The 14,094-nt window shown below is 37.3% G+C and overlaps 1 protein-coding gene across 2 annotated transcripts in view; it reads right to left on the bottom strand.

Annotated features, from left to right (window-relative positions):
- The window catches only part of Elp2 (elongator acetyltransferase complex subunit 2), a 43,875-nt gene extending 29,811 nt beyond the window's left edge, over positions 1-14,064 (bottom strand). For both annotated transcript variants that reach the window (XM_005372807.2, XM_005372808.2), the window contains exons 1-5: positions 13,863-14,064; positions 11,394-11,472; positions 6,186-6,256; positions 2,362-2,518; positions 1,740-1,817 (exon numbers count right to left, since the gene is read on the bottom strand). In XM_005372807.2, the coding sequence (XP_005372864.1) occupies positions 1,740-1,817; positions 2,362-2,518; positions 6,186-6,256; positions 11,394-11,472; positions 13,863-14,000 (523 nt within the window). In that variant the 5' untranslated portion in view covers positions 14,001-14,064. The remainder of the gene's footprint in view (positions 1-1,739; positions 1,818-2,361; positions 2,519-6,185; positions 6,257-11,393; positions 11,473-13,862) is intronic.
- Positions 14,065-14,094: the final 30 nt, after the last annotated feature.

Here is a 14,094-nt window from a genome sequence, read left to right as displayed (position 1 = left end):
TCAATAAATGTCTCCAAGAGCCAGGTGTGATGGCACTTGCCTGCTACTCAGGAGGCTGAAGCAGCAAGATTACAAGTTTGAGGCCAGCCTAGATAACTCAGCCAGACTCTGTCTCAAAATAAGAGTAATGAAAAGGGCTGTGGATATACCTCAGTTTTGGAGGATTTGCCCGGTATGCACGGGGCCCTAGGCTTAACCCCCAGAACCACAAAACACAAAACACAGAAAGTCTCCACAATAAAATAGACACTCTAAAACATTCTATTCAATTGTTATTTGGTAAATATCAACTATTATTTCACTGAGATAATTAGTAACTCCATTCTATTTCACTTATGACAGAACAAACAGTGAAAAAGAAGCTCAAGAGCAAGCAGGGCAAAAGATTTTTATCACATCAGCCAAAAGATGAGTATGAAACTTTGTCAGCCCAACTGAATAAACCTGAGTTACTACGAGCCTAGCATCACAGCTACTACACAATGGTTTATGAACGTTTATGACTTGAAGGACTTTACATTTTGAGAACAAACTCAACACTAAAAGTAAAAGCATGTAAATAAATATGTAGCTAAAAAGCAATGAAAGGTGTGACTATAATTAGCTTTCCTTAATAAGATTTAAAAAAAACCACATTATCAAAGGACAGCTCTAATGACTCTGGAGCAAGAAAACATAGAAATTCTTTTCTAAGAAAATGTCCTGCTACTACTAAATGTGTTTTTCAAAGCTAGAGTAGCTAGTCACTTATTCTCAACGTCAGTGGGAAGAAATGAGATTCTATGTTATTAAACCATTGGGTTTGCAGCTTCTCTTGAGGAACCTTCACACAAAACAGAAGCTAAATGTGAAGCAGTTCCTACTGCAAAAGGCAGGAGAGGTTGGTGCTTCCAGGCCCTGCCTCTCACCACCAATCTGTCCTCAGGTAACAAAAGAGGTGAAGAGAATTACTTCACATTAGCTATCATCTTCATGGAAGATAAAGAAAAGAAAAAGCCAGATGTGATGGGTCACATCTGTAATCTCAGGACTCTGGAGGCTGAGGCAGGATGATCTCTTCAGAGTTTCAAGTCAACCTTGGCTACACACTGAGTTCAATGCCAACCTGAACTGCATAGGGAGATCCTGTCTCAAAATTAAAAAAAAAAAAAAAAAAAAAAAAAAAGACAAGGGCAGATGGGTTGCAGAGCAAAAGAAAACTTTTTCTGTCTGGAGATTTGCAGTCATCTCATCATGCAGGATATGAAGCAGTTGTCACCTTCATAGAAATATTCACAAGGACCATCTTCAGTAATTTTCAACTTATTCAAGACTTTTACTTTCTAAAGAATCAGATACAACCCCTAAATTATATCTATACACATTCATAATCTATTTCACAAACAGTATCAATCTTGAGTATATATTAAGTCAATTACATTTTGAACAGCCACCAAAATTGTTAGTAGTCTTTCCTTAACCTCATGTTCTACATAGTTAGACCATCTGAATATTTTACCAAAATGTTATCCACATCTGAATTTTTTTCATGAATACATCTATATCCAGAGTTAGGGGCTATCTCAGTAGTAGAGTGTTTGCATAGCACATGTGAGACCATTTGTTCCATTTCTGGCGCCACAAAAAAAAAATTAAAATAAGATCTAGATACAAAACTAAGACATCATATGTTCCTTTTAGGTTCTGGTAATATGGAGATATGCACATACTTTATATTATTCTTTTAGAAGGATACTCACCATCAGTACCAGGCAAAAAGAATAAGGACAGAGCCAGAGCAAATCCATTTCCAAAGGTCAAGGTCTGAAGGCATGTTACTAAGAAACAATAAAAAATGCCATGAATATCTCTGAGCTTACATACCTAGAAAAGTTAGGTAGAATTCTCACAGCTCTGGGTGTCAACAAGGAGATGACAAAGTTCAATCCTGAGGCCCCACTGACCATGTGAAATTAAATGGCCAAATTTCAACAATGTTATAGGGAACAAAATGATTCATATGAAAAGGCTTAAAATAAATTTACACTGTCTAACAGTTTGCTGTACAGGAATTTTGAGAAAGTATTTAAAAAACCTGAACATTTAAAAGTTATTTGAAAATCAGGTGTGGTGGCACACTCCTATAATCCCCAAACTCAGGAGGCTGAGACAGGAGTATCACCACAAGTTTAAGACCAGCCTGGGCTACACAATAAGCTCAAGGCCAGCCTGAACTACACAGTGAGACCCGTCTCAAAAAACAAAAACCAAAAAAACAAACAAACTTACTTAGAAATTTGGAAAATTCACATGGATGTTATTCTAGTTGTCATTTAATAATTACTATTTCATTTATCTGGATTATAATGCAGCCAAACTTACCTTCTGAACCCTTTTTAGACCAGAATCGGACAGTAGAATCTGAAGATGCAGATACTATCAGTGTGTGCAACGCAGCATCTGACGCTGTTCTCTGGTAAACAGCATGCACCGCATAAACAGGTCCTTCATGGCCTTGGAGATGAATGGCTTTTAAAAGCTGAATCAGAATAACAAAAGCACCATGACACAAAAAAATTGATCATTTTACCTTTATTTAGCTGGAGTCACAGGATGAAAGGTATAGCAAAATCATGCCTCAAAAATAAAAAGAATGCCCTGGTGGCACACGCCTGTAATCTCAGCACTTGGGAGGCTGAGGCAGGAGGATCACTGTGAATGTGAGACCAGCCTGGGCTACAAAGTGAGCTCAAGGCCAGCCTGAACTGCATAGTGAGACACTGTCTCAAAAAGACAATAAATAAATAAATAAAATAAAATAAAGTAAAATAAAAAGGGTTGGGGATATAGTTCAGTGGGAAGGCATAAAGTCAAACCTGCAAATAAATACATAAATACATAAATAAATAAATAAAAAGCTTGACCCCCGCCAAATAATACCTGGCCCAAGAATAGGTTCTCTAAGTTGAAGAGAATGGGAACTTTCAAGAAGCCTGTCTGACTTAACAGAACAAAATGTACATTCATTGACACAGCAAAGAATCTAAAGAAAATAGCACTAGCCAGGCATGGTGGTGCATGCCTATAATCCCAACACTTGGGTGGCTGAGGCAGGAGGACTGTTGCAAGTTCGAGACCAAGGCCACTCTGAACTGTATAGTGAGACCCTGTCCCAAAAAGACAAAAAAAGGGAAAAAAACAGCACTAGTGAATAGAAGACAAAAGAATTATCTTCACCACATACTGTTTGTAGTAGTCAAAAATCACAATTAACCTAAAATTATTAATAAGGAACTGATTAAGTAAATTATAGCAGATATACATTGAGGTCAATAAAAAGGATAATGTAAATAAACACATGCCTACTGTTACTGAAAGATGTCCACGACACTGACATTTTTTAACATAGGCCAAATTTGTGGAATGCTCTTCCTTTTGGTGCAGTCAGATGTTTCCTCATGAACAGATTCAACATATACATTCTGACAGCATTACTACATAAATGTACACCATCAAGATACAGAAGTCGGGCCAGGAATGTAGCTCAGCGGCATAATGCCTGCCTGACAATTACAAGGTCCTGAGCTCGATTCCCAGTACCAAAAAAACAAAAAAGATACAGAAGTCAGTTTGTTCAAGTTTTAGTTAAGTTAATCTTGTTTCTTACAAGATAGTATCTATAGGCGTTTTTTTCCCCCACTGTGTAGTTAATGTTTTGCTTGGTGATAATGTCTGAGTACACTTTGGGATTGAATAAATAGTTTATTCCCTATCAAACTTTTATCAAGTACTTTTAGCATCCAATTGTGATACTTGCCTAAATCAAGTATGGCTCCAAAACAGAAAAACAGAAAAGAGAAATTCCATTTGCTTATCAAATCTATCTGCTCACCAGGTAATTAATATTCCCTCTGACAACTTTCCACTACTCCTTTGCAGCCTTTTGTTTTGTTTTGCTTTTTGTAGTGCTGATGGTAGAACCTAGGGCTTCTCACTAGCCAGATGCTCTACCACTGAGCTACACCTCCAATCCAGGTCTATTTTTTACGAATTTCTTTCAAATGTGTGAGATTCCATTATTACTTTAAGAGACCTCTCCTGCATATTGTCATCTGCTGAAACACAAGTGTTCCCTAAATGCCTCCTCAGTTGTTTTCCCAATTACTTAAGCAGAACTCTGCAACTCAAGAAAGTTGCTAATCTTTATGCATAAGGGTCTATGCACAAACTTCCTGTAATCACTAAACTCTGACTTATTAAAAAAAAGTATTTTTAAAAGACTCACAAATAGTAAAATCTCTTTGTACATAATTACTCATAGAACTAGAGATCTAGAATGATGTTCAACAGAAAGTTAACTCTTCTCAGATTTTATAGTTTTTTCCTTCTTTACAGTTTTCTGTTTTTATACACTGTCTTTACATGACTCTGTATCATGATCCCCAAGCAAATCCATTGAAAATACTCATTTCATTTTTTTGAGCAGTTACAGTTCAACTACCAGACAACTTTTAAAAACAAACAGAAGAAACTTCTCGTTTACCAGCTTTTTAAAAAAACAATACTTACTGTTCAAAGACCCAAACCTGTCATTATAGCAGCTTAGCATTATTTCCTTTTATCATCAGTCAAGGTGCACTGAGCACCTGTGTGCATGGAAATACACACGGGAAAGAACATTTAAGCCTTTAAGGAAGTTACAATTCCCCTTCCTCTCACTGTCCTAATTCCTTTCATCCCTCTTTTACACCTTTCATCTCCCTTCTCACCATCCCTGTCTGGCCTCACATTCTCTCTGCTGTGTCCCATCATATATTTGCTTGCCTGCAATCCTCTCTCTAATGTCAGGCAAAGCTTGGGGAAGCATTGAGGACAGACTCTTGCAAATCTCAAAGTCTCAAAAATAAATGATATTAAAATACCCCTCTCTGGACTTTTCTGCTAAGGTTAATCCTAGCAGAAGCCAAGTTTACTGCATTCTCCCACTTTGGTGTTCTTATTCAAGTGCAAGAAACTCCAGAATCCCACCTTCACACCTGCCCTGTGTTTCTGAGGGTAAGCCTGGGCATCCAGCCAGGAATGCACAGGACTTCTACAAATGAGGTCACATCTTCCTTCCTACTTGCCTATTTTTCTCAGTAAAAGCACCTTTCTCCAAGGGCCCTCAGACAGAATCCCACTGGTTTTGATTACTCATTCCCCTGCCCACCAGATAAGATTCCCACTCCTTTGACATCTACCCTCTTATGCCAAACTCACTTTTCCTTTGAAAACATACCTGATTTTGTTGCCTTCATATTTTTCTCTCTTTAATTTGCCACACTACCGTCAATTAATCTTCTGACAGGCATACTCCTATGCTTTAGAAATCATCACTGACTTCCAAATACTGACCAATAAAGAACAGATGCTTAAAGCTAGTATTCAAACTCCAACATGACTTTCTCCTACACCACCTGTCCAGCATTATTACCCACAATGTATTAGCTCATATTTCCAAAATTGTCTTCCTCAGAGTTCCAAGGGATGCCAAGAGATTTAATGGGGGGAGGGGAGTTTCATACATGTAATAATTTTGGGAATTGCCATTTCTGTGTTACCTGGAATCCTGCTCTTTTAATTGCTCCCAAGATAATCATCCTACATTTTAAAATCCAACTCAAAAACCACCTTTTTATTCAAGTACATTATGCCTTCAAAACTATGTACTGTACCTGTTTCATGAACAGGTCTTTGCCTTAACTATTTCTTCTATGTGGCAGGTGTTCAAATGTCTAAGACACTAATCTTTTCATGTTTTTGATTACCAGTGGGAAAAAAACCTAACTGTCCAAGGGTAGAGAACCATCCATACCATGTACTGTATCATTCAGAATTATGCAGCTCTGCATTCACCTGGCAGCAGCTGCCCTATTAACAGCTGCCCTATCAACACAGCAGTATTGATATTTACTACCACTGAAAACTGAACAGTTCATGTAAGAACAGCCTGAAAATTACTACAAGATGACAGGAAATTTGCAGAGATGATGGACAGCATAGGCAGATGGGAACAATTATCAGAGGGAAAATTACAGGGGTATGAAGTACAGAAGATACAGTATCTGGGTTCCAGATAAGCAAAAAGGAGGGGACATCATGTAGGAAAAAAATGAAAGGAAAAATGAAAAGATGTATCATTTCTTATAATTCAAATATCTACTTACCTGATTATTCTCTATTTCCCAGTGAATAACTTGATTATCAGATCCTCCAGAAACTAATTCAGTAGAAGGAGCTGAAAAAATTATAACTCAGTAAATATTTTAATTCATTTGATTCCTCCATCTATTTCTAAAAATTTCAAAGCAACAGAAAACATGTAAGAACACCTTATATCTTATACACTCTATACATGTATGCACACACATTTTCTACACATTTGAAAATAAGTTGCTCAACAGTGAATGAAAAAACAAGATATATATATGAGGTGTGACCAAAAACATGTTTAGATTTTAAAAAATTATTATAGTAAAGGGTATATTGTCTTTAATCCCTTTCTAAATGCTACCCTTCATTTTGGAACACACTTATCCCATCATTCTTGCCACTTTCTGAAGCAGTTTACAGTTACATTTATAGCAATTTCTGTCAAATAAGCATGTTACGGTGTGCCCTCATCCATGTTATTCAGCAGATCTGGCAGTGTTTGACCTCTGGCTCTTCCCTGAAGTCGTATGACTAAGACAGAGGAAATATCAAGGAAGCTACGTCAGCACAACTAAAGTCAGTCACAAAAGAGGACTTCCAGAACTGCATGCAAAAGTGGCAAGAAAGACAGAATATGTGTACTTGAGTTGGGGGAGGTCTTAGGAGGTATTAACGTCAATATGTCTTTTACTATAATTTTTTAAATGTACACATTCATTGTATTTTCTAACCAACCTTAAACACAATGAAGTGTTATTATTCAGCCATAAAGAATGAAATCGTATTATTTCCAAGAAAAGGAATGGAACTAGAGAGTAGCACAGCAAGTGAAGTAAGCCAGACACAGAAATGCAGGTATCATATATTTTCTCTCACATGTGGAAGCTAAAAAAACAAACAAACAAACAAACAAAAAAAAAAAAATAAGAGAAACTATAGTACGTAGGACAGGGAAGGGGTCTGGGGGTAGTGTGGAGAGGGGAGAAGCTAGAAGGGTGGGTACACATGATTAATACACAATACATGCATGTATGGGAATATTACAGTGAACCCCATTAATTTAGGTATGTTAATAATTTTAATAAAAGTCGCTAACGTTGTGACTGCTGATCCTCACAGACTTTTTCATGTATCTCCTAAACATTTCCCTATATTATCTCAATGATCACATTCAAGAATTTTAATACTGATATAGTACCAGTATGTAATATGTAGTCCATATTAAAATAACCCACATTATTCCAGTAATACCATTTGTAGTTTTGTTTTGAATTCAGAATCTAAGAATCACATATTTGCACGTCTGGTAACCACATCTTTGAAATCTCCTTTAACTTAGGATAATTTCTCAGTTTCATTCTTTTTTGTGACAACAGTACAGGCCAGTTGTTTTGCATGGTGTTCTTTAATGTAAATTTCTCGCAGGGCATAGTGGTGCACGCCTGTAATCCCAGCACTGGGGAGGCTGAGGCAGGAGGACTGTTGTGAGTTCAGGACAAGCCTGGGCTACAAAGTAAGCTCAAGGCCAGCCTGAATTGCATAGTGAGACCCTGTCTCAAAAAGACAAAAACAAAACAAAACAAAACAAAAAAGTAATTTCTCTGTCACCTTGTTAGATTCACACTAAATACTTTTTGAATGAACAACATTATATGAGAAAGTATAGTGAACTGCTCTAATTAAGCTTGAATTACTCTTGAGATTAGCGATACACTTCAAAATAGCTCTTTTAAATATTTACAATTTCACGGAAATTAGAAAAGAAACAAGTACCAAAAAGAAGAAAATAATATAACTTTGGTTTGGATTGCCCATTTTCTTTTTCCAGTATATGTGCTAGATATTTAGGGGAGACAGCTGGGAGTCAGTCTAAAGAGTATAATTAAAAATGTCAACTATAAAAACAAGTCTTAGACTTGAACTCTGAAGTCCCAGCTTCATATTCTAACTCGGCTACCAACCACTTGTGACCTTAGGCGTCAGTTTCCTATATATCACAGAAATTAAGCCATATATTTTCATGACTTTGAGAGTAAGTATAATAAGGTACATAAGAATATATGAAGAAACCAGACATCTTAAGAATATAAAATGGTGGTATTAAAATTTTATGTCCCTGATGCAGTGGTCAGAAAGGATACCTAAATTACTGTATCTAGTGTTGAGACCTTTTCTTAGAGGAAATCAATCATCATAGTTACAGACTGCAATGATGCACACGTAATTCATTTTATGTAACTCACTTTTAAAGGGAAGATGAAATACACAAGCCCAAATTAATATTTTATAACAAATTCCTATACTAAAAGTCAAGTAGTTTTTGATGTCATGTGGTAGCAATTAATGTAATTACAATTGTGTTTTAACAACTGAATTAACAGCTACCCCTGTACTATTTAATTTTTTTTATTTTAATGTGATACATGACTAATCTTGCTTTACCAACTGAAACAGTTTATTAAACTTTTTTTATGTGACAATAAAATCATAACAAAGTCTCACTAACTCAAGAAATTCCCTACCAAGAACAGAATGTTTTCAATAAATGTTTCTAGAATGAAAAGTAAGTCAGAATGGGTATATTTAAGATACTTAAGGAAATTCCATTAAATTTTTGAAAGAATCGTTCAAAAACCACCAATATGTTAAGTAAGAATCCTAGAGTAAAAGAATCTTAGAAATGGGAGAGAAATAATCCATAGTAATATAGCAATTCAAAATTTTTGGTCTCAGGACTCCACACTTTTAAATTTTCTAAGGATCCCTCTGCACAGCAAATGGAAATCACCAATGGAGTAGAGACAATCTGCAAAATGGGTGAAAAATTTTGCAAGCTACTTGTCAAAGGACTAAGAAGCCAGACTTGGTGGTACATGCCTATAATCCCAGCACATGGGAGATTGAGGTAGGAGAATTGCTGCAAGTTTGAGGCCAGCCTGGACTACATACCAAAGCCCTGTCTCCAAAAAAGAAAAGAGACTAAATTTAACATATATGAAGAACTCAGAAAAATTAGACATCTCAAATTGAAACAATCAAAAAGTGGCATCTGAAATGAATAGAGACTTCTCAGATAACAAAGTAAAAACAGCCAAAAATACATTTTAAAAATGTTCATCATCTCTGGCCATTCCAGAAATGCAAATTAAAACAACACTGAGATTCCATCTTACTCCAGAAAGAACGGCAATCATTGAAAAATCAACCAATATCAAATGCTGGAGAGGCTGGTGGGGGGCCCTCCTCATTTTTCTTAGGAGTCTAAACTGATACAACTACTATAGAAAATCAGTATGGAGATGCCTCAAAAATCTAAAACTAGGACCAAAGATGTAGCTCAGTCGCATAGTGCCTGCCTGGCAAGTGCACGGCCCTAAGTTCAATTTCTGGTACCTTAAAAAAAAAACCTGAAATGAGAAATTCCATTTGACCTAAATCTTCCCCTTCTACTTATCTTCCCGAAAGTTAAAGACATCATATCACAATGATGTCTGCATACCCGTGTTTACAGCAGCATAATTCATAGTAGCATAATCTTGGAAGCAGCCTGTGTACCCATTCACAGATGAATGGATATGGAAAATGTGGTATTTATACACAGTGGAGTACTACTCTGCCATAAAGAAGGACAGACTAAAATCATTCGTAGGAAAATGGATGGACCTTGAAAAACCATAATGTTGGGGCTGGGGATTTAGCTCAGCGGCAAAAGCGCCTGCCTGGCAAGTGCAAGGTCGTGAGTTCGGTTCCCGGTACCAGAGAAAAACCAAAACCAAAAAAAAAAAAAAAGAAAAACCATAATGTTAAGTGAAATAAATTAGACACACAGACTTGAATATTTTATTTTCTCTTATGAGAAGCCCAATATATAAATAAGACAGGCAATAGGTTAAAAAAGAGAAAAAATGTTATTGTTTTCCAGCATGGACAATATATCTAATGTATCTTGATTTTACATAATTGTCTCATGGTTTTTGTTTTTTTGGCCTGCTACTCCGGCTACTAATCTGTACTTATGATAATTAACTTTATAAGGATTTATAAAATAAATAAATGAATGTGATGCTGGAAAAAAACTTTTTTTAGAAAGAAGGTAGAGGGGAAGGTGAGGAAAAAAAGGGGTGTGTTCTTTACATGTACCAATTTCTCACAATGACTGTAATCACTATGTACTGTAAATGTGCTAATAAAAATTTTCAATGCAAAAAAAATTTTTTTTTAAATTAATTTTTAAAAGTTCTAAGATTCCCCAAAAGCTTTTGATTATATGGGCCATATTACTAATGTAACTATATTAGAAATTAAAACTGAGAAATCTGAAGACTACTTATTTAATAGCTAGCTTTAAAATTACGAGGGGGCAGGCACGGTGGTACATGCGTATAGTCCCAGTACTTGGGAGGCTAAGGCAGGAGGACTGCTGTGAGTTCAAGGCCAGCCTGGGCTACATAGTGAGTTCAAAGTCAGGCTGAAGTACATAGAGAGACTCTGTCTTAAAAAAAGAAATTATGAGGAAGCCCACAATATGGGCTTGAGGATGAAGGGAACCCAATGTATTTCAAAACAAAAAGTTTGTGAGAAAAGATACTGTTTTACACTTCTGCAAATCTCAATGTTTGATTGTATTAGCTGCAGGTGGATTTTTATATCTGCTTCCATATTTAATCTGTTTCATTATCACATATCATATCCCTGCTAGAAAACTCCACTATATATTTGTGACAAAATATGAACAAAACTATGACTATTTTTTAGTCTTATTATGAAAATAATTTGACCTCATAAGTCTTGTGAACATCTGATCTAGTCCTATACGGACCTTACTTTTCACAGGGTACTAACAGGTGCAAATTGGGGTCTGTCACAGAAACAGATGTGGAAAGTGAGTCTTCTGAAAGCCAGTCTAAGCCTAGGCCCTACTTACACATTTTCCAGCAAAGGCTGTGGGCTTTTGAAGGTGGGGTGTGGGAAAGTACTGCCACAGTCCAAGTGTCTCTTTCATCCTAAACCCTGCTGTGTTATCCATGCTTCAACTGCTACAAACTAAAAAGACAGGTCAGACATTTCATTGAGCATACCATCATTTTTCTTTTATTTTCGAATTCTGTAACATTACATAAGATAATGATGAGTTAAGAGACAGGTTGAAAGAAAAATGACTAACCAGACTTTCTCCGAAAACAACTGAAATCAGCTTTAATAATCAAGTTAATAATACTTACAGCCATCTTGTCTACAAATCCACTGTACACAATTGACTCGAGAAGTGTGGCCATTCAGGTTGGTAACAACTACCCTTTTCTTAAAAGAAAACAGCAATCAGTAAATTTATCCTACAGAGGAATTAACAAACTAATAAAATCAGACTTCTGTGTTTTGACAGTAATAAGATCAGAGTTACAACAACATAGTTGTCTCCCTCAACTGGTTAAACTTTTAACTGTGGCTCAACTCTTTTACTTACTTTACTCTAGATCATTTCTGCTTTTCAACACTCTCCACATTCCTAGTGTCTTGTGTTCTCATTACACTGAGCTCTCAGGTTCGCATCTCCCTAGTTCAGTTTACTCTTCCATGATGTCACATACTTCTTCTCACCTTGACACTCTTAAGCTACACAAGCATTGTTTTCCTTGTGTTCCACAGGCTTTTGGGACTACTTTTACCACGCCTGCATGAATTTGGGAGTTTCATTAACAAAAACTCCTTTGACCATGGAATTCATAATTAGCATATACAAATGCATGGTTCACTTTCCATGCCATGGCTGATCAGGTGGCAAGTTCTTCAGCCTTAGTGAAACAAGGTCTCGAAGCCACAACTACTAAGGCCTTCTTACATATCCCTGATAGAGATCCCTGCAAGGCAAATCAGGGTTCCCCCTCAACCTCAGCCCACTGCTTTTACCAAATCATGCCACACTTTAGCATCCTTCCTTCACTCACTACTGAAGATTTTAATTCTAAAACTAGTACAATTTGCCAGGCATGGTGGCACACGCCTGTAATCCCAGCACTTCAGGAGGCTGAAGCAGGAGGATCACGAATTTGAGGCCATCCTGGGCCACAAAGTGAGCCTAGGTCAGCCTGAACTACATAAGAAGACCCTGTCTCAAAAAGCAAAACAAGGGGCTGGGGCTATAGCTCAGGGGCACAGTGCCTGCCTAGCAAGCATGAGATCATGAGTTTGATTACTGGTAAAAAAACAAAAACAAAAACAAAAACAAAAACTACTGCTTCTTTACAGCTCCTCTTTTGTCAATTGTACCAGCTTTATGTCTGCTTATATAACAGCTTTAACTCTCACAGCGAGGAAAAAGGCATGCAGAAACAAATATATATAACTAATATATTTCGTGCATGAGTTGAGGTTGGGAAACAATTTACTATATTCCTTTCTTTCTCCCACTAGATCAAATTCCTTACTAGGAAGGGGTAAATACACATTATCTTGTGCCATCATCATCTAGTACATAGAATGCTAGTACATTAAGGGTTCGCAAAGCATGCTAACTAAATAAGCATAATTTGCAAAACTTCATTTTAGCATTTAACCTGCTCTTATTCCTCTGCCTAGTTAAACATCCAACCAATAAATATTTAACAAAAAAGTACTTTTTAATATGTTTAAATCCCTTAACATGGCCATTAAATCACCATAAAAATGTGATGGACGGTATGGAAATAAATCTATTGAAATGATGCACAAAGATGCGTTTCCATGACTGAATCAATACTGGGTTGATAGTAACTACAAAGTACTTCCTTGGTTTTATGTGCTTTCTCTTGCTACTTAAGAATCATGCCAATTAACAAGAAACAAAAACCAGAAATGATAAACTAACTCAAGGTACAGGAAAGTGAATAAAAAAATTTTATATAGAAATGTAACTCTGCAAAGGATAACAGAATTTTACAAATTAATAAAACAGTAAAATAAGACACATAGACATCTCCTGTCCTGCTTTTTAATTTTCTACATTTCATTTTTTTAAAAGGAGAAATTTCACTTGGTTCATGTCTGCATTTCATCTTTTGTACTTTTATGTTGAGATGCAAGAATAACTTTATCATCTTAATCAACCAGGAAAATGGTATGACAGCAAAACATGGGTAGCATGCAAAACTACTCACTTGGAAGTCTGATACGGAGAGGCAAGTTTTTTAAAACCTCACAAACTCAGGGAATGGTTAACTTCTGCCTAACAATCAGTGCTTAGGATCCCTATTCCCTATGAATCTTTGCCCAAGTGGTGCATTCTCCTAGCTAAAATATCGATAATATCTCTTTGAAATTCAGTATCACACAAGTTAATTAACCAACACTGAGCGAAATACAGAGCTGAGATTGCACCTGTGGGACGATGGTTTTAATTCATACCTAAATTTCAATTATTTTAAAACTCAAATTGATTCTTAAATAGTACTACAGCTCGTGGGACGGCTTCTGATAAGGATCTCCTCTCCGGTGTCAGCGCGGGGCTCACACAGCACGGGCAGGACACGGGCGACGGAGAGCCTGGACGGACACCAGCGCCCACGGGGGACTCCCTGCAAGGCCTCCTTCCCGGGCAGACTACACTACCACGCGGTGTCCTGGCTCTGGAGGGCAATTTATCGTCCAGCCCCAGGGGTGCCTAACAGGTTCGGCCACGGAAACACAGGGCATAGGACATCCAGCTGTCCTTTTACCTGAGGGTCATAGAGAACCACCGAGCAGGACGTGCCAAAGGCCAGAAGTCCTCCGGGCCCAGGGCTCCAGCTCACGGCTCCCCGTACCCGGTTCGGGCAGCAAAACACGTGAGCAGCCTCTAGCACAGGCACCACCATGACGCCAGCTGGTCAGCACCCCAGATCGCCGCGCGCACTTCCGCCCGGAGAGCGGAACTACTCCCACCGCAGTCTCGCGGGCGGCGGCAGCCGG

Source organism: Chinchilla lanigera, unplaced genomic scaffold (assembly GCF_000276665.1).
Source record: "Chinchilla lanigera isolate Chin_1 unplaced genomic scaffold, ChiLan1.0 scaffold00001, whole genome shotgun sequence".
NCBI classification, from domain to species: Eukaryota; Metazoa; Chordata; class Mammalia; order Rodentia; family Chinchillidae; genus Chinchilla; species Chinchilla lanigera.
The sequence above is the reverse complement of the archived record's forward strand: the minus strand, read 5'-3'. Positions and strand labels throughout refer to the sequence as shown.